Consider the following 24,769-nt stretch of genomic DNA (forward strand, 5'->3'; position numbering starts at 1 on the left):
CTGCCACCCTGCCACCCCTCCCCACTCCCCACTTCTGGGGTGTCATAAAGCTCAATCCATATCGAGCTGAACCACAATCTCTCTAAACTGTGCCAACGGTTTGTAAATGTACAGCACGTTGTAACTGAGCCTAAATGCAACTATACAGAGCCTCTTGTTGTAACTGGCACAGTTAATGGATGTTGGTAAGTAGGTTATGGGTTTTATGCATCTTGAGTAACTGGCTGGCAGGCTCCAGTCTCACAGTTGACCTAATTTAGCTTGCTGTTTGGAATCACAAGTGTTGGAGAGAGGAATATATCTACTGATGGTTACAGAGCACGGGTTCTCTCCTGGTACGAGGAGCATTGAGCTCATTAAGGCACCAAACGTCTATTCGGCTCTTTATGCTATTCCAGTATTGGGCTTGCTGCAGCTGTACCAGAGTCTCATGCTTGCCCATCACGCCATGCTTTATTGATACAATGATAATGGAGTTGTTGACTGATCATAGCAAACAATCTCTGTCGATTATAGTCTACAACAGACCCAAAGATATGGTATAATTAAAATAAAACAGATCATACCCCTTGCACAGGAGGAGGTGAAGGACATAGCGAGGATCAGGGAGAGTGGGCCATGGGCAAACTCTCCTAAATGATTGATGGGCACCGAAGTGGCACCCAAACCACTTGGGACAGGCAGGCACCAGAGATACGCCAACAGTGGGACTCGTGCCTCTCTGCCCCATCCGCCCTGCAAGCTGACTCCCTAAACTCTGGCAGCGTCCGCACCGGCTTTTGTTTTTTACCTGCGGAGGATAGAGGAACAGGGTTCCAGAGAAGGGAGTTTATTCAGGGTCAAATCGCCTGGGAAGTTTCCCGACGGACTCTGCCCTATAGCCTGGTGCAGACTGTGTCTCTCCCACCCACCTTTAACTACAAACTGCAGTCACCATTTCTAGATTAAACCACAGCAACACTCGGTGCGGAGGGGAATGGGCAAGTCGGAGGACCTCCTTTGCTCCTTGGCCTGGCCAAGGTGGTCATTTATATGTCCAGGTTGGACACAGCCTGTTGGTGGGGAGAGTGGTCACTCTGGTTGCCTGCCTCTCTTCCGCCTTCTTGTCCATGCCCAGGTGGCCCTGGAGAAGAACACGGTGTCCGCCAGTGCACTCGAGGCCTTCCGCGACTGATGGAGTGTGTAGTGGACGCTAGGTATAATATTTTTATTTAGTTTGATAAGTTTACTTTTTCTTTTATGCTTAAGGCCCTTATTAGTTGTGACCCTTTAAAAAGTGGTGGGTGGTGGGGGCACATTTATTTGTTTTTAGTTGATGTCAGTGGGGCAGCCCAGTGCTATTTTAGAAAAGGCATCAGCGTGTTGGCCCGATTGTTTTAATACCGTCTGTTAACAGACTTCCAGGTCATCAAAGAAGAATGCTTCCTTTGGCAAGAGGTCAAACTCGATGAAGAGGAATCCGAAAGCCAATGTTCTGAAGCATGGCTGGCTGTTTAAGCAGGTACAGTATAGCTCCTGTCCACCCTGCTCCCATATCCCTTCAACTTCTTTCTCTTCATCCACCTCTCCCATCTAATCGTTGAATGTTGACATCGTTTCTGCCTCAACCACTGACTCTGGGAGTGAATTCCACAGCCTCGCCACTCTCTGTGCGAAGAGGTTTCTCCTGCCCACTTCTAAATCTCTCTCATTTAATCTTGTGTCTGTGGCAGCCTCGTTCTTAACCCCTCGACTACTGGAAGCAATCTGCTTCTATTTACCCTGTCCCATCCTTTCATAAGTTCCTTCGTATCGCCCTGCAATCTCCGCCCAAGCCACGCTTCGCATTTGTATTTCCTCAAACCAGGCAGCACCTTGTGAAGTGCAGAAGATAACTTCCATGAGGCTGTCTAAAATACCACACATTGCTTATGGCTCTCTTACAATAGGAACCATGGCCAGAGCACTAACACTGCCCCTTTAGCGTTCCCAGTACACTCAATGGCAGGTGCTTTCATTTGGTGCACTTTGTTCACTGAGAGTTATATGCTGCCCTGTTTATTCAGCAGGGTAAGGATTATACCCTGGGTAACTATGGAGTTGCTGTGTGAGGGTTATTCACTGCATATTAGGTGCAAACATTGGTTCCGTGCACTTGTTGCAGCAAAATTATAAACTAGTCTGTTACATCCGCGTTTATGATTTCACCACATTTTATAACTGAATGGAGTTGGTATTCAGCAGGGTAAAGATTTCTCCCTGCGTGACTTCACAGATTTGCTTGTTATCTGGTAGTGTGAGGGTTACTCACTGTGTGACTTGTTGCACGCTCAGCAGAGTAAAAATGACTCTCTGCATTACTGTGGAGTTAGTGCTTATTCAGCAGGGTGCAGGTTAGACGCCAGAACTCGGTGCTGTTATTGAACATGTGACTCCGTGCGCGTTTCAGTCGATGCAGCGTCAAAACCCAGGGAAATGGCCTTTCAGCTGGAGACCTTCTGCGGGACAGCGTTTGAAGGGTCTTCTTAATTAACACCAAAGAACTAATGTGAAAGGAGCGAAGCAAGAGTTATTTTTAATGAGAAAAATAAAATTTTTGATGTAATATTTCTTCTGTAGTGACATTAGATGAAAATGCCTAAGGTAAGTTGGTATGTGTGAACTGGGGTTAGTACAGGCAGTCAAGAGGGAATATAATTAAGAGGTCCATTTGGTGTCTAAAATGTGATCTCAAGGTCAGTTATATTTATACGAAATATTGAACAGTTTCCCAAACTCTTCTGTGCTCTGGAGAGTACTTCCCTTCTCTCCACAAAGCGGGAGCGTGGGAAATATTTTACCATCTCTGCCGCTGTTTTGGGTTTCTTTCATAGAATCACAGAATCATAGAAATTTACGGCACAGAAGGAGGCCATTCGGCCCGTTGTGTCTGTGCTGACCGACAAAGAGCTCTCCAGCCTAATCCCACATTCCAGCTCTTGCTCCGTAGCCCTGTAGGTTACGGCACTTCAAGTGCATATCCAAGTACTTTTTAAATGTGATGAGGGTTTCTGCCTCTACCACCCTTTCAGGCAATGAGTTCCAGACCCCCACCACCCTCTGGCATAGTGGTTAGCACTGTTGCCTCACAGCGCCAGGGACCCGGGTTCAAATCCGGCCTCGGGTGACTGTCTGTGTGGAGTTTGCACATTGTTTGCGTGGGTTTCCTCCGGGTGCTCCGGTTTCCTCCCACAGTCCAAAGATGTGCGGGTTAGGTTGATTGGCCATGATAAAAATTGGCCCTTAGTGTTAGGGGGGATTAAATACACGGGGTTACGGGGATAGGGCTTGGGTGGGATGGCTGTCGGTGTAGGGACCGGGTGCTAGGGTTTGGATGATCAGCCATGATCTCGTTGAATGGCGGAGCAGGCTCGAAGGGCCGAATGGCCAACTCCTGCTCCTATCTTCTATGTTTCTATGTTTCTAAATCCCCATTAAACCTCCTACCAATTACTTTAAATCTATGCCCCCTGGTTATTGACCTCTCTGCTAAGGGAAATAGGTCCTTCCTATCCGTTCTATCTAGGCCTCATAATTTTATACACCTCAATTAAATCTCCCCTCAGCCTCCTCTGTTCCAAAGCAAACAACCCCGGCCCATCCAATCTTTCCTCATATCTAAAATCCCCCAGTCCTGGCAACAGCCTCGTAAATCTCCTTTGTACCCTCTCCAGTGTAATGTGGTGACCAGAACTGTACGCAGTATTCTAGCTGCGGCCTAACTAGTGTTTTATACAGTTCTAGCGAATATGTTTTGGCTAACAGAAACTTGCATTGATTGAGAGACTTCAGTCAAATTCTGAGTCATTGGAGCCCAGCACTGGGGTTATCGAAACTGAGTGCAAAGCCATCAAGACCAAAACGTTTACAGAGCATTCGGGACGGAGTGTGGAGCCATCATCGCTCAGCAACAAATACAATGCCATAGCAACGGAGCACAAAGCCATTAGGTCCAAGCACTAAATGCAAAGCGAGTCATCCAGCATAAGATATAAAGCCACGCTATTGTGGCCAAGCAATAAACACTTTAGAATTGGAACAAAGCGTTAAACCATTGGAGCAAGGCATGAGACATGAAGTAGGAATCTATCGAAACCAATCCTGTGCAGATCGAGGTGATCAGACCACTTCAGTCCCCTCCCCCCCACCCCACCCCGCCCACCAGCCGAGTCCAAGTGTGCCCGTGTCCCATCTGTGATCAGGATATTCAGCGACGGTACCTGGCTGCTGCCTTGTGCGGCTGGCTTTCCTGCCCGTCAGTGGGACAGCCTTCAAGCTGGCCAGCTCCCGGGCGGGAAGCCTGAGTTTCAAAAAAAGTTCTAGTGAGGTCCTGCCGTTAAATTCGGCTTCACCTCTGCATTTCCCGGTTTCCTGGCCGCTGACTGCGACTGCCCCCCCCCCCCCCGCACTCCGGCCCTCCCCGCCCCCCCCCCCCCCCCCCCCGCCCCGCCACTCCAGCTCCCTCCCCGCCTTTCCAATGATATCAGGGCTAACTTCTCAGGTCGATGAAGTTTCATCAGAAATTGGTATTTCCAGCATTTTCTGTGTTTATTTCAGATTTCCAGCATCCGCAGTATTTTTGGTAATATATCGGTACCTGCAGAGAGTGTGATATATTTGATACAGATTGGGGTACAGACAGGGTAATATATTGGGCTGCTGAGGGTGATACATCAGTATCTGATGAGGGCAATATATTGGGAAGATTAGACATCATTTCATTCCTTGGTAAGCCAAGACGGGCATGCCCCTTATCTCACGGCCACCTGGAGCTGCCCAAAGACTGAGGGAAATGTTGGCTGACAGCGAAATGTCGAATGTTTCATGGTTAATCGCGTGCACTCTTATCTTGAATCAATACGAGGATTGTGACACTGTCATTGTCTTTGGCAGGCGAGCTCAGGAGTGAAGTCCTGGAACAAGCGCTGGTTTGTGTTGGCGGATCGCTGCCTCTTCTACTACCGAGGTAACGCCTCTCTGCGTCTGCTGCACCTGCGCTGAAGCCCCAAGTATCACTTGCTCAGTTTGTCGGGGATCGATGCTGAATAGCGTCATTAATTCAGGGCTGTCCGCTGATATCCAGTCAAATGTCATTCGTTTTCAAACTCTTGGGGTAGGTGGGGTGCTTAAAAAAAAAAAAACCAAAGAAAAAATATCTCCCATTTCTGGGCGGCTCTGTGCCTCCAATATTTTTGGGAATTCTGTCACTGCGCTGTGTAAGGGGAGCAGGATGGAATTCACAGATGCTGGGTTAATTGTAGAGACGGAGATCATTAGATTTTTGTTGGGTTCGGGTATCGACGGATGGAGCAACGGCGGGAAATTGGAGTTGCGATGCAGATCAGCCGTGATATAATTGAATGGCGGAATAGGCTCAAGGGGCTGAATGGCCTCCTCCTGTGCCTATGTTTGTTAAATCTTTTTTATTGGCTTATAATACCTGAGATGTTGTTGACCTCTGGGTACCTCAGCATTGACCTCATTGTGCCCCACATACTGTGCAAATAAAGGTTGGGGAAAAGAAATCATCTGATGGGAATAGTTCTGAGTTTCTTATTGACCGGTATCTCGGTATCTCCTTGAAACTCAACCATATTTTATATTTTAAAAACTGTCCCCTAACTCCCAGTGCCCCCCCCCAACCCCCTTTAATTTCTGCCAGCTTTCGGAGCCAGGCTCAGAATGTAGTCAAGAGGAACGGCGACTCTGGGTATTGCTGTTACTGGCCCATAACTGAACCCCAGAGCCCCGACTTTAACTCGGCGAGCGAGTGCGATGTGTGTGGGCCCGGGGGCAGGCAGGAAACACTTCAGTGCAGTGCTGAGGGAGTGCTGCACTGTCGGATAGGCCGTCTTTCGGATGAGACATTAAAATCGAGGCCCTGGTCTGCCCTCTCAGGTGGGCGCAAAAGATCCCATGGCACTATTTCGAACAAGAGTGGGTGGGGGGGGGGGGGGGGGGGGAGTTCTCCCCGGTGTCCTGGCCAACATTTATCCCTCAATCGACATTATCTGATCATTATCTCATTGCTGTTTGTGGGAGCTTGCTGTGCACAAATTGGCTGCCATGTTTCCTACATCACCACAGCGACTGCAATTCAAAAAGTACTTCATTGGCTGTCAAGTATTTGGGGATGTCAAGGTTGTTAAAGGCGCTATATAAATGCAAGTCTTTCTTTACCTTGAAGCTCTTCACCTGGGACCTAGGGAAACATTTAGTACAACAAGGCACGTAATAATGGTGCTTTTTTATATACATATATAACACAGGCTTGGGAGCTCTGGCTACAAACAGAAACGTTCTTGTGTTAGCTCCAGGGTAAACCGACTCACTTCGCTGAAGATGTTTGCTTCCACTGACATTGAACCGCTGACCTTTAGATTGATTCCCTTACTCACTTATTTCCGGGTTTGATCTGCCAATGCACTTGGGACCAATCAAAGGCTCCTCTGCCCTGACGGATAGGACCTGCCAATTCAATTTTTTTTTAAAAAAGAACAATCTAGAAAAAAGGGAATCCACTTCAGTCTTTAGGTGCTTTGCTTCTCCCAGGGCTTTGCGCTGCTTCTGATGTTCTTTAAGATTAAATCAGATGTAGCAACAGACGTTTTGGTACTGGGGGATCTCAACATCGGCTGTTCATTTCAATGGAGATCTCTTGATGTCTGAAATTAAAGATGAATGGAAGATACAGCGAAGGGGGGACGAGTTCACAGTGTTTGACCAGTCGAAGGTGGTGGGTGACATGAATCTTGTCATTCATGTGGAAATGACTTATGAAATAATACTGGGCAGCCTGCTGGTGGCGCTGTCCAGGGAGAGTATAAATACTCGGGCATGGGCCCAGCTTGCTCAGGACATTCTTTAACAGGAACTAGTGAAGGACACAACTAGATCTCCATGTTGAAAAACAGTTGATTAAAGTCTTGTTTAATACTCAGACCAAGTGCCTAGTAGTTTTCTTTCGTCAGTGGGCATGGGTAATTTAACCGTTTCCTCTACCGTCCTGTTTCCCTCGTAATACAACCACAACAACTTGCATTTATATAGCGCCTAAAATGTCCCCAAGGCGCTTCACAGGAGCGTTATCAAACAACATTTTGACACCGAGCCACTTAAGGCGATGTTCGGACAAGTGGACAAAATCTTGGCCAAAATGGTAGGTTTTAAGAAGCGTCTTAAAGGAGGGTAGTGAAGTAGAGAGAGGCGGAGAGGTTTCGGGAGGGAATTCCAGAGCTTAGAGCCCAGGCAGCTGAAGGCACGGCCGCCAATGGTGGAGTGATGAAAATCGGGGCTGCGCAAGAGGCCATTGATTCACTGTGCATGGTCAGGCTGGGCAAGGGGGCCAGAGACGCGGTCTTCTCTCTGCTGACACGGCATCTCCTTCCTCTTAATGCAGAATGGAGAGTGCGAGAGAATGGGATGTCCTTGCAACTGAAAAGATAATTCAGTAACCGTGAGCTTTTTCTTCAAATCCAGATGACAAAGAGGAGGCAGTTCTGGCAAGCATCCCTTTGTTCAGCTTCCGAATAAGCCCCGTTCAACCTTCCGACAACATCACCCGCAAGCACGCCTTCAAGGTGACGTAACGTCCTCTCTAAAACTATTTTTTGTGGTGATTTTGCCGCTCGTGAATGCTGAGGTCTCATGCCCTTGTGCAATAGTGCAGATATCCTATGGTTTAATATCTAGTTGCCTGGATTTTACTGCTTCCCCCCTCCTCCCCTCCGTTTCTCGCGTTGGTGATTCACACAAGTGACCGAGCGTCAGCTGCCTTGTACAAAGCTCCCGTGAGGGGCAGGGTTGCCAACTCTGGTTGGATCTTTACCTGGAGGTTTCACAAGAACATAAGAAATAGGAGCAGGAGTAGGCCATACGGCCCCTTGAGCCTGCTCCGTCATTCAATAAGATCATGGCTGATCATCGACCTCAACTCCACTTTCCTGCCCAATCTCTGTATCTCATGATTCCCCATGAGTCCAAAAATCTTTCATTACATTTCCCGCCATTGGTCGCCCCAAAAGGTCCATCTTCGCGGCGCCCCGTCTTCCCACGTCAATCGGAAAGCGAACAGACTCTTTATTACCGATTGGATGATTCTTGACTATCTTGACTTTTTTTCCCCCAACTCCCAATATTTAATGTAATGAAACCTCCAGCAAATACACCCAACCAGAGTTGGCAACACAAGAAACTGCCCGTGAGCTTCTGGGAGTTGTGGTCTTTACAAGACCAGCTTCTGCAAGAACTACAAATCCTAGAATGCATTGACCAAAGAGCACGCTGTTTAACTGTTCGAGTTTAAGGTCGTTTCCTCGAATTATTATTGACTCTGTCCTTGTTGCATTTGTTGTCTGCTTTAGTGGCTTAAGTTTTTTTTGGTGTTTTTTTTTATTTCTCGTTGTCACAAAGTGGCACCTCATCTGAAAATATTGTCCAATTTCTTGAATTTCACAAAGCCCAACATACGGAAGAACACGGGAATCCTCGCCTCTACTCCCTTTAAAAACCAGGCGATCATTTAATCATTTGCCTCAGGCAAGTCATTTCCAGAAGATTTCCTCTACATGGAAATATATCGGCTGTTCCTTCATCATCGCTGGGTCAAAATCCTGGAACTCCCTCCCTGACAGCACTGTGTGGAAGCACCTTCACCACACGGACTGCAGCGGTTCAAGAAGGCGGCTCACGACTGCAGCGGTTCAAGAAGGCGGCTCACCACCACCTTCTCGAGGGCAATTAGGGATGGGCAATAAATGCCGGCCTTGCCAGCGACGCCCACATCCTAGGAACGTATAAAAAATAAATCCTCGGTTTAGTGACACCGATCTAAACGACTGCGCCATTGGGTGACTGAGTGAACAAGTGACCACTTTGTGATGGCTAATCCCATCACTTTGCTTTATGCAACACGGCCTACTTTTCAGCTACTAACTCCCGGTTAACATAATCCTGCTGCTCTATTGCTTTGCATTTCACGGTTCAGGGGCTAGTTTAAGAACTTTGGTGACTGATTAGATGCAATCACATTGGACGCTCTCCGGCACTCCCACACACTCGGGGCCCTTGTCACTGGCTTTTTTTTTTAGACATTTGTCAGTTGTAATTGCTGTTGGTTTAAAAAAAAATAAACCTCCTTGTGCAGGCTGTCAGGGGCAGAACATCAAGGTGTCAGAACTGTAATCTCATTCATAGAAAACTGTCCCAGAGAAGACTTTGAATGGGCTTCATTCTAATATAGCACTGCCCTTGAAATCTCCTTGTAAATTGAGATTGATGTCCAGATAAGTATCAAGAATGATATCACAATCACTAATCCTTCAGTGTGACTGTGGTCACAGATCAAGGAAGTGGAATGCCCTCCATGTCACCAGCTCAGCGAGTCGAGGCACAAACAGAACAAGGCAAATTGCAACACATAATGAAATGTAAAGTTTAAAAAAAATGCACCATGAACTGATTTCAAGGCGCTAATCAAATCTGGGGATGGATTGAGGATTATAAATAACTCCTGCAGTATATCTTCTTATATGAACCCCTCGATTCGATTGCAGCCTGTAACTCATTCAAAGGCATCCATTATTTATACATCAGAATTCTTTGATTAGATTGGAACCCGTAAGTCACGTCAGGAAATCCATTATTCCATATATTATACCATCTAAACCCCTTGATTCAATTCCAGCCTCTAACTCACTTTTGGGTATCCATTATTATTCTATATATAAACGCTCCGAACCTTTTGATTAGATTCCGAATTCTGCTCCTGGAAAGGCAGTCATCTTTATTTTTATTTTTAATTTTAATTTTAATAACACAAGCATTGTGCCACACTCGAGCAGCTTTAATGCAGCCAGCTTGGCGCAATTATCTCTGCCCTTGCAAGTTGTCAATACCCCACTGATAATATACCTATACTGGCAGCACATGCAATCTCAGCCGCCTCCTCTCCCGAGGACTTGTCTGATAACTGGAAGCGATCAAGGTGCGGTTAGCCTCTGCACAAGAAGACAAATGATAAGTCAGCCATCAATTCTGCAGCCTCTCCCTCCCGCCTTTCTTACGATATGAGATTCAGGCTTGCAGAGGAAAAGGTTTTTTGTGCCTTTTCATAGTCAGGAGTCCGCGAACTGCAGTCAAAAACCTGGTGGTATGACGTGTGAATCCTGTGCCTCCGTTCAAAAACAATTCCACACACCTCCCTAAAATGTCCTGTCGACTGAGTTAAGATACAGATCAGCCATGACCTCATTCAATGGCAGAACAGCCTCGAGGGGCTGAATGGCCTCCTCCTGTCTGTTTGTACGCGTGCACCCGTGATAGAGATACACCGCCTTCGAGAGGTGACGCGTGATTCAGGTGACTCCCCTATTTACTTCAAACGAAGCAAATAGAAAATACCACTATTGTGATTTTCAGGAATGTGCAAGTCCAATGTGCCCTCACTTAAAGTTAAACAATTCCATGCACGCTCGCTTATCTACAATAAATACAGGCAGACGTACAAAAAAAGGGGTAGACAGAGAGACGCAAACCAACACACAAACACACCGTGTGACAGAAGTAACGTGTGTTACAATGCCCGTGTGCTTATATCCGTTGGCCATATCTCTTGCGTGTATACGTCTGTCTATAGCTGTGTGTCTGTCTGCTGCTACCCAAGTGTGCGAGCCTGTCTGTGTTTGCATGTTTGGTGGAAATGTTTCGGCGGCGCACAGTGTGGCAAAGTTGTTTCTAAAGAACGCGATTGAAGTTTCATTGTGTCTGGTGCACGGAGGAGATCTGCCCCAATGGGCCAAATGGCCTCCTTCTGTGCTGTATCATTCTACGAGAGTGTTTCTCATTGAGACGGATAAAACATGCTGATGGGTTTGATTGACAAAAGTAAAATCAAGAGATTTTTAAAAATAAATCTTTAAATGCCCGGAATATTAACTGCAGATGCTGGAAATACACAGCAAATCCATCAGCATCTGGAATAAGGCAAGGACAAGGATAGAGGCCCTTCCGCTAACCGATTCAGACAAAGAATTTCTACCCAAACTCTTCCCCTCAGGTGCTGACGGTCCCACTGCATTTTTTTGCAGAAATAAAATCAAATTTTAATCTTCAGACAATTGTGATTTGGGGAAGGTGTAAATCTGGAATATTGGGCGGAGAGCTACGGTGAGTTGGTTATGATATCGTTAGGACATAACCCTAAGCCAGTGAGCTTCAGCAACAGGAAAAAAAACTGCTGGTCGCCCAGTAAGTCAAGAACGTTAGTTACTGAAGAATTAGGTGAGGACTAATGCTGCTTTTTGAGGGTATGTGAGTCGATTATCAACAAACCGCTTGGGCGAAGAGCTGGCGTGGCCGATTGGCTGCCCATTCTAGAAATCGCTGAACTTCCATTTCTGTTGGTTTCTGTAACGCACGGCTGATTCCCCCAACGCCCAGGCAGCAAGGCAATAATCTAACCCCCCTCCCCCATGCTGTTCTGGTTGGACCACAATTAATTGGACCAATAAACAGAGGGAAGAAAGAAGGAGTTCCGAAATAACAACAGAAAATGCTGGAAATACTCAGCAGGTTAGGCAGCATCCGTGGAGAGAGAAACGGAGTTAACGTTTCAGGTCTGGCACCCTTCATCAGAACTGGAAAAAGCTGGAGATGTAACATATTAAGCAGGGGCAGAGATGGGGGGAGGGGGGGTTTAGGAGGGGAGGAAGGAATTGAAAGAACATACTGTACTTTCGTAAGAGGCAGGAAAGATAAAATGTTGCAAATGGGAATGGCAAAAATCATACTGCATGAAAAATGGGGGCAGGGATAATTATCTGAAATTGTTGAACTCAATGTTGAGTCCGGCAGGCTGTGAAGTGCCCAATCGAAAGATGAGGTGCTGTTCCTCGAGCTTACGTTGAGCTTCATTGGAACAATGCAATAGGCCGAGGACAGAGAGATCAGGGTGGGAGTGAAGTGGAGAATTAGAGTGACAGGCGACCGGAAGCTCAGGGTCACCCTTACGGACTGAACCCGTTGCCCTTTAAGAGAACATTGATGGGTGGTTGGTGGGGGAGGGAGTTCCGTTACCCCTTACTGTTCAGTGTTGCCTGTAGGTGACGGTATTTCACTTTTGACGTTTCTTTCTGAAGAAGTGTGCGTGTGAGTGCCTACACAGCTCCTCGTGTAAAGGCAAGCGGAGTGTTAACCCTCCTGTCCCCCCTTAAAGCCAACGATCTTCGCTAAGCTGAGCTACCAAAATTGCGACTGCACACGGCAGGTGAGATGTAGTCGTTCTACTGGGTCTGTTGTTTTGTAGTTTTATGTTTGAGACCCAGACAGTAGAAGCAAGATTGGAGCAATTGGGTCATGTGCTGGGGTTGGCGAGTGCATGCTTCCCGGACCATTTAAACGCTCCTCACGCTTCATGTGTGACACCTAGACTGAGACTAAGAGGTTTGGTGCCCTCGGGTTGTTTTTGCATGAAATTGTCTTGACAAAGTCATGAACCCGTGGGCTAACAACAGGGTTAATGGGAAGATTCCGAACCAATGCACTACCTGCAAAAACATTAACCCCCCATGGAAATATTTGTAAATCCAACACTGGCGGGATGAGGAAAGGCTTCTTGGGAGCTAATTAAACTCTAAATCTAACCTGGCGCCTGGCATGAGGATGACTGCGGAAGCACTCCGAAGTGGTTGGAAACTCTTGTTTTTGTGCTAGAGGGTGAGTCTGTTCTGTGAGTGTGAGGTGACTGACTAACGTCAGAGAAGGCAAGACTTTCAAAGACTTGGCGATAATTCGAAACTTCCCCCCCCCCCCCAGCCCATTTTTTATACCTTCCTCAAACTGCCAGGTGTAGGGGAGGGGAGGGGACCTTCTCCAAAGCCTTTCAGGTTCAGTCTGGTTTTGTTGTGTGTTGCTGGGTTTTCAGACGGGAGAAATGTACTGGTCCGGATTTTCCAAGGGTACGTCCATCCTTGAAGAGGACAGTAGTGCAGTTGGGCTCTAGCTTCCAGTTAAAATGGACAATTCTTGACACCGACAGCACTGTGCTTTCAACTCCCCCCGCCCCTGTTGACAACAGTAACTGTTTACCTGACTGCCCATCAACTCGGCCTCTACCGAAATATATTGAAAGTGTCCACACACCTACAATAGGCCAACACCACTCTCATTTCCATTTGTTTTCATCGAAACATTTTCCAGCGGTTTGCCTCCAGCTTCTTTAACGTCACCTGGCAAAGGTCGCGCCTTGAAAGATGCGCTGAGCGTGGCTCTAGGTAGAGCGCCTTTAACGCAAAGCTCCTAGCCCCCTCTCCTGTCGGGTTACCATTGCCAACCCTCCAGCATCGCCCTTGAGTCTCCAGGGATTAAAGGTTAAGCTCCAGGACACTGCCGCGAGCAGCACCCGGGAAAAAAAATCTCAAGGGCATTAAAACAATGGTTTGTTTTTCTCTCTTTCTTTACACTTTTCTCTTTTAGTTATAAAAAAAATTGGTTGTGAGGGGGGTGGGGGGAGCGGGGAGGATAAAAGGCTGGTTGCCTGAGTAAGGCGGTTGGAGGTGGGATGTCATGTGATGAAACTTCCAGGAATAGGGCCAATCAGAGTTGACAACCCTAATCTCCTAGCAACCAGTTCTCAGAGCGTTGGTGGAGGCCTGTTCCCCAGCTGGAGAAGCCGCGAGGAGTCTGGAGACTAGGAAAAAGGGAGAAAGTGCACCTTTTTTCTTTAAAAAAATAAAAGAGGGGAGTCTTCCCTCAAAGCAGAGGTTATAAATCGATTAATTTATACCTTGAATCTCACACAAAAGCCAGGAAAATCCCAAATGATTGCTCCAGTCTTGCCTAGCCTGTTGCGTGGTGCTTCTCTGCGCTAAGCTCTGCTGGTTGACCTTACATTTTATCTTTTCCTCTCATGGCCGAGGACTCCCCCTGCACCAGAAGTGTCTGCATTGTGCCTGTCTTGAATTTCTGCAGGAACTCAGCTAGGTATAACTTCCAGTTCTTCTAATAAACTGAGGTGTTGATAATGAACCCACACGGTGCTTAATCAAAAATTAAATACAAATCCTCTCCTCAGAAACTACCAGTGAGTTGCAGTGTGCAACAGCCTGAATTCCAACTGGCCGAACAGGAAATGATACGTGGCTTGCTCCAAAGTCTCAAACTCAAGAGGCTTGATTTCGGGAATGCCTTGCCCATAAGCGTTCCGTCAAATTCAGGCTGCACAAGTGTGATTAGTACTGACCTTAAAAACTCGGAATTTCTCCTGTCCCTTTCAACCACTGGCATAGCCATGCCCATTGGAGGTAACAGTCTGTCTGGCGTCCCGACGTGTTACCTTTGCCACCCCATCCCTTGCTCGAGCTGTATTTGTTTGGAGCTCAGATAAGGGCAGTGTTGGGCTTGACCATGTTGTGCCTCCAATGGTCACACGGACAATCACTGTCCAGGCTCTCCCACACGGCCACTTCAGCTGGGCACTGGAGAGCTGCCTGCGCTGGAGGTAGCGGATGCCTGGGTCTTGCTCCAGCTGTGCTCCACAGGACGCAGAGTGTTGTACGTTTCAGGGCGCTGGTGGTCTAACGACACTGCCTGGCTTTTTGCGCTTAAAGACACACTTGGACCCGTTAAGACTGAGGGCGAAGTGACACACACTCCAGGGGTTCATTGGCACCTCCAGGGGCTTGGAAGCCCCATAAATTCTGGCACCTTGTCCAAACTTTGCCGATATCTTGCCTGAATCGACTGCACAGTAACCTGATTTAATCTGGATACTCAATCGATAAGTGAACCTTTTGGTCTTTCTTACCGACCATACCTATATTTTTAAAGAATACAAATGTCTAAAGCAGCCCAGTAGATAACGGATGCATTTTTAGCAGCATTTAATTTACATTTGACCCCGGTAGAAGCTGGACATGAGATTCATGTGACAAGAAATGAGATACATTCTACATTCCTTAACCTGTTGCATCCATTCATTCCTTGAGTTGATGCATTTTAATAATTGCCTAATTTTTACATATTTAATAATTCCATAATTTTATATTAATTTTGAAATTCATTAAAAAAAAATCACACTGTAGTTGTTCAGATGGCTCAGTGGGGTAATCGTGCCAGGGAGGTTCCGGTGCTGAGATACCCAGTCTCGGTGGAAAACGGGAAGCATACAAAGTGTCCCTGGGCTAGGCAGCGGAGCACTGGCCAGGGGGGATCCTTGCTCCTGATCATTATCCAGCGACTCTTGCTCAAGCTGTCTTTGCCGGGCCCTCAGATGAGGACAGGGTTGGGCTTGACCATGTTGTGCCTCCCCTGGCCAGATAGACCATCACTGCCCAGGCTCCCACACAGCCATTTCAGCTAGGCACTGGAGAACTGCCTGCGCTGGAGGTAGCGGAGATGCTGCTGTCAGAAGATGAGGAGCAAAAAGGAGGGGATTGGAAGGAGACAACATCCAGGTTAAAGAATCGCTTCTGAGTGAATATAATTAATAATTACATGAAAATAACATTTTAAAAGGGGAATTGTAATCCCTTCCCAATAGGTGGAGGGAGGGGGGAGAGGTGCCTGAAGAAATACAGAGTCACATTCCCCACTGAGCACTGAACTAACGGACCAGTGAATGAATAAGAAGGAGGTGCGTGATTCGGGCTTAAATGTAGTTACGAATTTAGCAGTTGCCAGAGAGAGAAACACAACTGGGGAGTCACTTGTGGATTGGTTTAATGATTTTCTTGTCTGGGAGACCATTTATGAAGGACCGCTCCTCCATTTTAACACCCTGCAGTCCGGGTGATCTGAAAGAGGCTGCAAAAGATGGCGCCTGCTTGAGAGGATGGGAGAACCAGGGTCCGCCCGTGGCTGGCATTAAACCTGCCATGCTGGATCCATGCATTCTGACGTGGGGTGGCAGCCGTGGGTCTCAACAGGATCACGGGATGGAATTTTTTTGTGCCCAGCGGAAGTGATGCCCCAAGGTAGCCACAAGAAGCTCCTCCCATTTTTTGGTCAATCCCAGAGCCGCCCCTCATTGGCAGCGCCCGCTGTGGAACTCAGGATTGTCGACCAAAGGAAGCTACCGCTCAGCATTGATGCCAACCTCCAGCTGCTAGGAAAGGTGACCCAATCATGGGGACAAAAAATTGGATTGGTTGTTGACGTAAGAAAACTACTAGGCACTTGGTCTAAGCGTTAAACAAAGCTTTAATCAACTGTTTTACAACACGGAGGTCTAGTTGTGTCCTTCACTAGCTCCTGTTAAGAATGTCCTGCGCAAGCTGGGCCCATGCCCGAGTATTTATACTCTCCCTGGACAGCGCCACCCGCCGGCCGCTCAGTATTATTTCATAAGTCTGTCTTTCATGAATGACTGATTCATGTCAGTTGTTGTCGCCTCCTAGTTGTGACTCTCTCTCCCGGTTTAATTTTCTTTCTCGGAAGCAGCAAGTGGATCCGGGTTGGCAATGACGATGTCATTCATGTCTCTCCTACAGCTGATTGTAAACAGGCAGCCAGCGGTTTTTCACAATAATGACCGTTCCGTTGATTATCAGGCTGAGCACGCAGGTATCCGGACTTACTACCTGAGCGCGGAGAATAAAACAGAGATGGAGGATTGGATCAATGCGATGAACGAGGCAGCGAGCATACAGGCCGTGCCCTTGAGCAGGTGAAGTAGATCTCCGACCACCCCCACCCACCTCCCCCCCGCCCCCGCCACCTGCAATGTGGCTCTGTGCTGCACTGAATGGAACCATTTCGTTCATGTCGACAATGAAGAGTGTGAGCAGTCACTTCTGTGTGTTGGTCAGTCGCAAACGAACTACATCCAACCATGCTGTTCCTGTCTTCTCTTTCCCCCTCCTCCCTCCCTGCTCGATGGCACTGACTTTTTTTTCGGGGTGTGGGCATCACTGGCACGGCCAGCATTTATTGCCCCACCCCTAATACAACTGAGTTGCTCGCTAGGCCACTTCTGAGGGCAGTTAAGAGTCAACCAAGTTGGTGTGGGTCTGGAGTCACATATAGGCCCCGACCAGGTAAAGACGGCAGGTTTCCTTCCCTGAAGGACATCAGTGAACCATTTGGGGTTTTACATCCATCCAACGGCTTCATGGTCAGTCTTATTGACACCAGCTTTTTGTTACCATTGTGTTTTTTTTACTGAAAACTGAAACTGACTTCTCAAAAAATGCCACGGTGGAATTTGAATTTACGTTCACTGGATTACTCGTCCAGTAACATAACCACTACACTACCAGACCCACTCACGAGAGGCCTGTACAGCTGTAAATGTAGACATAGAAACATAGAAGATAGGAGCAGGAGTAGGCCATTCGGCCCCTCAAGCCTGCTCTGCCATTCAATGAGATCATGGCTGATCATCCAAACTCAGTACCCTGTCCCTGCCTTCTCCCCATATCCCTTGATCCCTTTAGCCTTAAGAAATATATCTAACTCCTTCTTGAATATATTTAATGAATTGGCCTCAACTGCCTTCTGTGGTAGAGAGTTCCACAGGTTTACCACTCTCTGGGTGAAGAAATTCCTCCTCAGCTCTGTCCTAAATGGCTTACCCCTTATCCTTAGACTGTGACCCCTGGTTCTGGACTCCCCCGCCTTTGGGAACATCCTTCCTGCATCTAGTCTGTCTAGCCCTGTTAGAATTTTATAAGTTTCAATGAGATCCCCTCTCATTCTTCTAAACTCCATCGAGTATAAACCTAATCGACCCAATCCCTCCTCATACGTCATTCCTGCCATCCCAGGTATCAATCTGGTGAATCTTCGCTGCACTCCCTCCACGGCAAGAACATCCTTCCTCAGATAAGGCGACCAAAACTGCACACAATACTCCAGATGTGGTCTCACCAAGGCCCTGTACAACTGCAGCAAGACATCCTTGTTCCTGTACTCGAATCCTCTCGCTACGAAGACAGATGTGCTTGACTATCCTTGGGGGAATCGGATGGAAATTTGTATAACGTTTCCGCAAATTAAATAAGTGGGGTCATAATCCACGGGTAGGGCAGATCGTACCTGGTCTTCTGCTTCACCGTGTAGGAAGTGAGGCTTCCGTCAGTGTTGGTGTTAGGTGTGGTTGAATAGATTATGCCTCGTTTCTCTGTGCTCCCAATGTGTGGAGGTGAAAGGTCATGGCTGCAAAATACAAATGGTCCAATTTAACGCGGCCACTAATTTGTCTGTTTTCTGCTGTGTTGGCAGGACCGGGATGAATTATGAAATAAAGCCTCCCTCGGAATCGAACCACACAAGCAATCGATTGATTAAACCTAACATGGAAAAGATGAGAGGTGAAGCGGACGGGTTTGAAAGATACAACAGGAAGAGCGACCGGAAGGACTCTAGCAAGGAGCCAGTGGCCAAGGTTAATGGTATGGCGGTGCAGGAAGTGCCCCTTGACCCCAACAGCCCTGGTCCAGAGCTGAGAACTCACCCGGGGTACGAGAGGCCCGTACAGCCTAATGGACACAACTGGCAGAACGCCTCCCCTGGCAGGCCCAGCGACGAGTACTTGCAACAGGATGGGGGGAATACGGTGCATCGACGGGGCTTTGTTCCACGCACTAACACTGAGAAAATGGCCCAGCGCCAGTCCTCGCTGACTCACTTGCAACAGTGGGTTAACATGCGCAGATCTGCAGCGCCGCAGGACGAACTAAGGAGGTGAGAGGGCCGTGTCTAAAACTCTACCTTGTTCCTACAGCGTGTCGATGTATGTCGCGTGCGCTGTCCAATCCAATATATCATCCCTATTTCACTGCTTCTCTTTCAATAAGCTTTGAAAGACAGAAGAAGAAAGAACTTGCATTTATATAGCGCCTTTCACGACCTCAGGACATCCCAAAACGCTTTACAACCAACAAAGTACTTTTTTGAAGTGTAGTCACTGTTGTAACATAGGAAAAGCGGCAGCCAATTTCCGCACAGCAAGCTCCCACAAACAACAATGTGACAATGACCGGATCATCTGTTTTTAGGTGTTGGTCAAAGGATAAATATGGAGAACTCCCTTGCTCTTCTTCAACTAGTGCCGTGGAATCTTTTACATCCACCTGAGATTTGACACCGAGCCACATAAGGAGATATTAGGACGGGGCAAGGAGTGACTTTAAAGGAGGAGAGTGAAGTCGCGTGTCGGAGAGGTTTAGGGAGGGAATTCCAGAGCTTAGGGCCTAGACGGTTGTTAGGACATAGATTGTCTTCCAGAAGTAGTGGTGGAAGTAGAATTTGTTATAGCCTTTTAAAAGGGAAGTGGATACATATTTTACATAGAATTACATAGAATTTTACAGCACAGAAACAGGCCATTCGGCCCAACGGGTCTATGCCAGTGTTTACGCTCCACACGAGCCTACTTCATCTCACTCTATCAACATAACCTTCTATTCCTTTCTCCCTCATGTACTTATCCTTAAATGTGTCTGTGCTATTCGCCTCAACCACTCCTTGTGGTAGCGAGTTCCACATTCTCACCACTCTCGGGGTAAGTCTAGTGACAGCCGTGGCTCCGTTGGTAGTGCACTCGCCTCTGAGTCTAGAAGGTTGGGGGTTCAAGTCCCACACCAGGGACGTTGAGCACAAAAAGCTAGGCTGACACTCCAGTGGAGTGCTGCACTGTCGGAGGTGCCGTCTTTCAGATGAGACGTTCAACTGAGGCCCCATCTGCCCTCTCGGGTGGATGTAAAAGATCCGATAGCACTATTTCGAAGCAGAGCAGGGGAGCTATCCCCGGTGTCCTGGCCAGTATTTATCCCTCAATCAACATAACAAAAACAGATTATCTGGTCATTATCACATTGCTGTTTGTGGGATCTTGCTGTGCACAAATTGGCTGCTGCGTTTCCCACATTACAACAGTGACTCCATTTCAAAAGTACTTTATCAGCTGCAAAAGCGCTTTGAGACGTCTGGTGGTCGTGAAAGGCGCTATAGAAATGCAAGTCTTTCTTTCAAAGAAGTTTCTCCTGAATTCCTCATTGGATTTATTAGTGACTATATTACATTTAAGACCCCTAGTTTTGTCCTCTCCCACAAGTGGAAACATCTTATTTACCCGCTTAATAATTTAAAGACCGCTATTAGGTCACCCCTCAGCCTTCTATTTTAGAAAAATCGGAGCAGGAGTCGGCCATTTGCGCCTGCTCCGCCATTCAATATGATCATGGCTGATCCTCTATCTCAATACCATATTCCCGCTCTCTCCCCATACCCCTTGATGCCTAGAGAAAAGAGACCCAACCTGTTCAGTCTTTCCTGATGGTTACAGCCTCTCAGTTCTGCTATCATCCTTGTAAATCTTTTTTTGCACCTTCTCCAGTGCCTCGATATCCTTTCTGTAATATGGAGACCAGAGCTGTGCACCGTGCTCTTAAGTGTGGTCTAACCAAGGTTCTTTACAAGTTTAGCATAACCTCTCTACTTTTCAATTCTATCCCTCGAGAAATTAACTCCAGTGCTTTGTTTGCATTTTTCTTTTAATGGCCTTGTGGTCTTTTTCGCCTCCTTGTGTCGGGAGTATGATTTAAGGGTCACTGTGTGCGCAGAGGCTTATTTAAATAGTTTTTAAAAAATGTTTCATGCACTAGAATTGCTGAAAAATCTGGTTGGCCAGCGAAACCTTTTAGTTTTAGTGACTGTGTCTGGTCATGCTCCCGGGCTATGGTACAAAAACAAATACACCTCATGAGAGGGAGGCCAAGGACTTTAATATACTGGGTTCAGTGGTTCTCCTGGTGAACCTCAGCCAGTCGGGCCAGGTACGTCCATCCTTTGACACTGCCTTCCGTGGGCGAGGGGGGTGGGGTGGGTAGGGACGCTACAATAAGCCTCAGCACCCTGGGATAGGGAAGGGAAAACTGTCCGGGGCTCCCGTTTCTGATTGCTGTCCAATACACCCTGCTGTGTGGGCGCCAAGTGAAGACAGAATTGGCCTCGCCCGTGATGCCCCCCGCGGTTAAATGGCCTGCCAACGCAATTGGCAGACAAAGGCGTGATGGGGGGACCAAACAAAATACCGGGTCTGTCAATGCCATGGATACTCCAAACAAGGTCTATATTGGTCGGCTGTGGCCCTGATGGTATCTCTTTTCTTCAGCCCGCAGGTGTATCACACTCCAACCAGAGATGTGCCGGAATATTATAATCTGTTGTCACCTTATTACCAAGAGGAGTACCCCCAGTTCTTACAGCCTGGTGGACGTCCAGACAGCATCTGCTCTGTGCCCGCTTACGACAGGATGACGGCACGATGGTCCATCGACGAGCGACAGCCGGCGTTTCTGCTGAGGGACTGGCAGGACCGCCAGGTGTACAGCGGGCAGGGCTCGCCCGTGTGGCACGGCACGCGGCCGGCTTACGCTCACGAGGTTGACGGCGTCAGCGGCACTCTGCGGAGGTTGTCCCTCCAGCCCCGGTCACGCTCTGTGCCCCGCTCGCCATCCCAGGGCCCCCTGGTGGTGAGCCACGTCCACTCTCCGGTGAGGTCTCCGAGCGCCCGCTTCGAGAGACTGCCGCCCCGAAGGGACGAAACGTTTGGTGACCCAGCGTACACACTGCGCCGGTCACGAAGTGCGAAGGTAACCCGTTTACAGTGCACGCTTTCAACCGTCTAATTGTACACAAGAGTGGTGAGAATGTGGAACTGGCTCGCCACACGGAGTAGTCGGGCTGAATAGCATCGATGGATTTAAGGGAAAACTAGATAAGCACGTGAGGGAGAAAGGAATAGAGGGATATGTCGATAGGGTGAGATGAAATAAGGTGGGAGGAGGCTCGTGTGGAGCATAAACACCAGCACAGACCAGTTGGGTCGAATGGCCTGTTTCTGTGCTGTAAATTCTATACAGCCTACTGCTGTTAAATCAAAGGGTTTTTTTGCTCAAAAAGTTCGAATTATCCAGTAATTTGAAATAAGCAATTTTACTAAAACAGTCCAAAAGGTTCTTAGAAAGAAAGACTTGCATTAACATAGCGCCTTTCACGGCCTGCGCACTTTACAGCCAATGAAGTACTTTTTGGAGTGTAGTCACTGTTGTAATGTAGGAAATACAGCAGCCAATTTGCGCACAGCAAGCTCCCACACACAGCAAAATGATAATGACCAGGTAATCAGTTTTTAGTGATGTTGATTGAGGGATAAATATTGGCCCCAGGACACCGGGGAGAACTCCCCTGCTCTTCTTCCAAATAGTGTTGTGGGATCTTTTACGTCCACCTGAGAGAGCAGACGGGGCCTCGGTTTAACATCCGAACGACGGCACCTCCAGCAGTGCAGCGTTCCCTCAGCACTGCGCTGGAGTGTCAAGTCTCGGGAGTGGGACTTGAACCCACAACCTTCTGATTCAGGCGAGGGTGCTACCACTGAGTTACAGGTGACAGCATTGTGCACAATTTCAATTCAAACTAATAGATAATTCAAATATCGAAGTAGCTTAATTTGAATTATCAGCTGATTTTAATTGAAAGATACCTTCAGAGAAAGCTAAGGGAAGGGGAGCTGGAGGGGTTGGTGGGGGAGGTGGGGGGAGTAAGAATTTAGCAGCATCTGCCATCTTGGAACCTGGGTGTGGACCAGAGAGATACGAGGAAGGTTGCTCGTTGATCGGCCGCTGAGGTTACAGAATTAAATAAATTTGGGTATTTCAGTTTAGCCTGTTGAGATGAAGGGGTGAAGCGACGGGGATGGTCTGGGTGAGTTGTTCACTGCGGCAGAGGGTTCAAATACAATGCAAGTTAAAGATTAAAAGTAAGAAGGGAAATTAGGTGGAACTTTTCCAACAAGTCGGCTAACCAGGTGGGTGAAGGATAGAACACTAGTGCCTAGTCTTTAGTTACTTACAAGCCTTTATTTACAGAGAAAGAAAGACTTGCACAACCACCGGACGTCCCACAGCCAATGAAGCACTTTTTTGAAGTTGTAATGTAGGAAACGCGGCAGCCAATTTGCGCACAGCAAGCTCCCACAAACAGCAATGTGATAATGACCAGATAATTTTTTTTTTTTTAGTGATGTTGATTGAGGGATAAATATTGACCAGGACACCGGGGATAACTCCCCCTGCTCTTCCTCGAAATAGGATCTTTTACCTCCACCTGAGAGGGCAGACGGGGCCTCGGTTTAACATCTCATCTGAAAGACGGCACCTCCGACAGTGCGGCACTCCCTCAGCACTGCACTGGGAGTGTCAGCCTAGATTTTTGTGCTCACGTCTCTGGAGTGAGACTGTGAACCCACAACCTTCTGACTCCGAGGCGAAGGTGCTGCCCACTGAGCCACGGCTGACACTTATTGTATTTGCCCAATTGAATACAATTAACAGGAGTTACTATTGTTAATCCCTGGTTATGATATCGTTGTTAGATATTGGACATAATGGGCATACCCCAAAAAACACAAGACACTCGGACACCTTACGGGAGTGATGAGCACCTCTGTTCTTGAAGGAATATATAAATCCAGGCCCAAGCTTGTAACAGTCCTTCAATTCAAACTGATTTATAAAGTCTTTTATTAGATGAGCGTCACAGCCCCAACCCTCTGATTCTGACAACTCTGGATAAATGGTTCCCTCGCGGGTTGTAACAGTATCACACTATGCAGGCAAAAAGAGGGAAGGATTAAAGAAACTTCAAGAATCACAAAATCATCTGGAAACTGTATAGCTCGAGGAACAGCACCTCATCTTTCGATCAGGCACTTTACAGCCTTCTGGACTCAACATCGAGTTCAACAATTTCAGACCATAACCTCGGCCCCTATCTTTTTTTCCATTTATTTTTTCTCTCTCTCACATGGCAGCTGTCTTTCATCCTGCCATCACCATTTACACTTCATCTAGAGCCAGCTTTTGTTTCTTAACTTGTCCCATTACCATCTCCTTTCAGAAGGCTTTCGATAAGGTCCCACATACGAGATTAGCGTGCAAAATTAAGGCACATGGGATTGGGGGCAAGGTATTGACTTGGATAGAGAACTGGTTGGCGGACAGAAAGCAAAGAGTTGGAATAAACGGGTCGTTTTCCGAGTGGCAGGCAGTGACTAGTGGGGTACCGCAAGGATCGGTCCTAGGACCCCAGCTGTTCACAATATATATTAATGATCTGGATGAGGGAATTGGATGTAATATCTCCAAATTTGCAGACGACACAAAGCTGGGTGGGAGGGTAAGCTGTGAGGAGGATGTCGTGAAACTCCAGTACGATTTGGACAGATTGGGTGATTGGGCAGAAACATGGCAAATGCACTATAATGTGGATAAATGTGAGGTTATCCACTTTGGTGGCAAAAACAGGAAGGCAGATTATTATTTGAATGGCAATAGGTTGGGAGAAGGGGAAGTGCAGAGAGACCTGGGTGTTCTTGTGCACCAGTCGCTGAAGGTAAGCATGCAGGTGCAGCAAATGGTATGTTGGCCTTTGTAGCAAGAGGGTTCGAGTACAGGAACAAGGATGTCTTGCTACAGTTGTACAGGGCCTTGGTGAGACCACACCTTGAGTATTGTGTGCAGTTTTGGTCGCCTTACCTGAGGAAGGACGTTCTTGCCATGGAAGGAGTACAGCGAAGATACCTGATACCTGGGATGGCAGGAATGACGTATGAGGAGAGATTGTGTCGATTGGGCTTATACTCACTGGAGTTTAGAAGATTGAGAGGGGATCTCATCGAAACCTATAAAATTCTGTCAGGCCTGGACAGACTAGATGCAGGAAGGATGTTTATGATGGCCGGGGAGTC

General features: G+C 47.5%; 1 protein-coding gene across 9 annotated transcripts in view; it reads left to right on the forward strand.

Annotated features, from left to right (window-relative positions):
• plekha6 (pleckstrin homology domain containing A6) overlaps positions 1-24,769 on the forward strand; it is a 353,735-nt gene that overhangs the window by 249,868 nt on the left and 79,098 nt on the right. For 7 of the 9 annotated variants that reach the window (XM_086011107.1, XM_086011108.1, XM_086011109.1 and 4 more), the window contains exons 4-9: positions 1,397-1,501; positions 4,912-4,984; positions 7,498-7,598; positions 16,506-16,681; positions 18,238-18,699; positions 21,131-21,611. In XM_086011107.1, coding sequence (XP_085867233.1) covers positions 1,397-1,501; positions 4,912-4,984; positions 7,498-7,598; positions 16,506-16,681; positions 18,238-18,699; positions 21,131-21,611 — 1,398 coding nt within the window. Of the gene's footprint in view, positions 1-1,396; positions 1,502-4,911; positions 4,985-5,015; positions 5,132-7,497; positions 7,599-16,505; positions 16,682-18,237; positions 18,700-21,130; positions 21,612-24,769 lie in introns of those variants that run through there. The other 2 variants (XM_086011106.1, XM_086011110.1) reach the window with 2 other exon arrangements.

This window comes from Somniosus microcephalus, chromosome 18, assembly GCF_052327205.1.
Source record: "Somniosus microcephalus isolate GS21.2 chromosome 18, FLI_Smic_1.0, whole genome shotgun sequence".
NCBI classification, from domain to species: domain Eukaryota; kingdom Metazoa; phylum Chordata; class Chondrichthyes; order Squaliformes; family Somniosidae; genus Somniosus; species Somniosus microcephalus.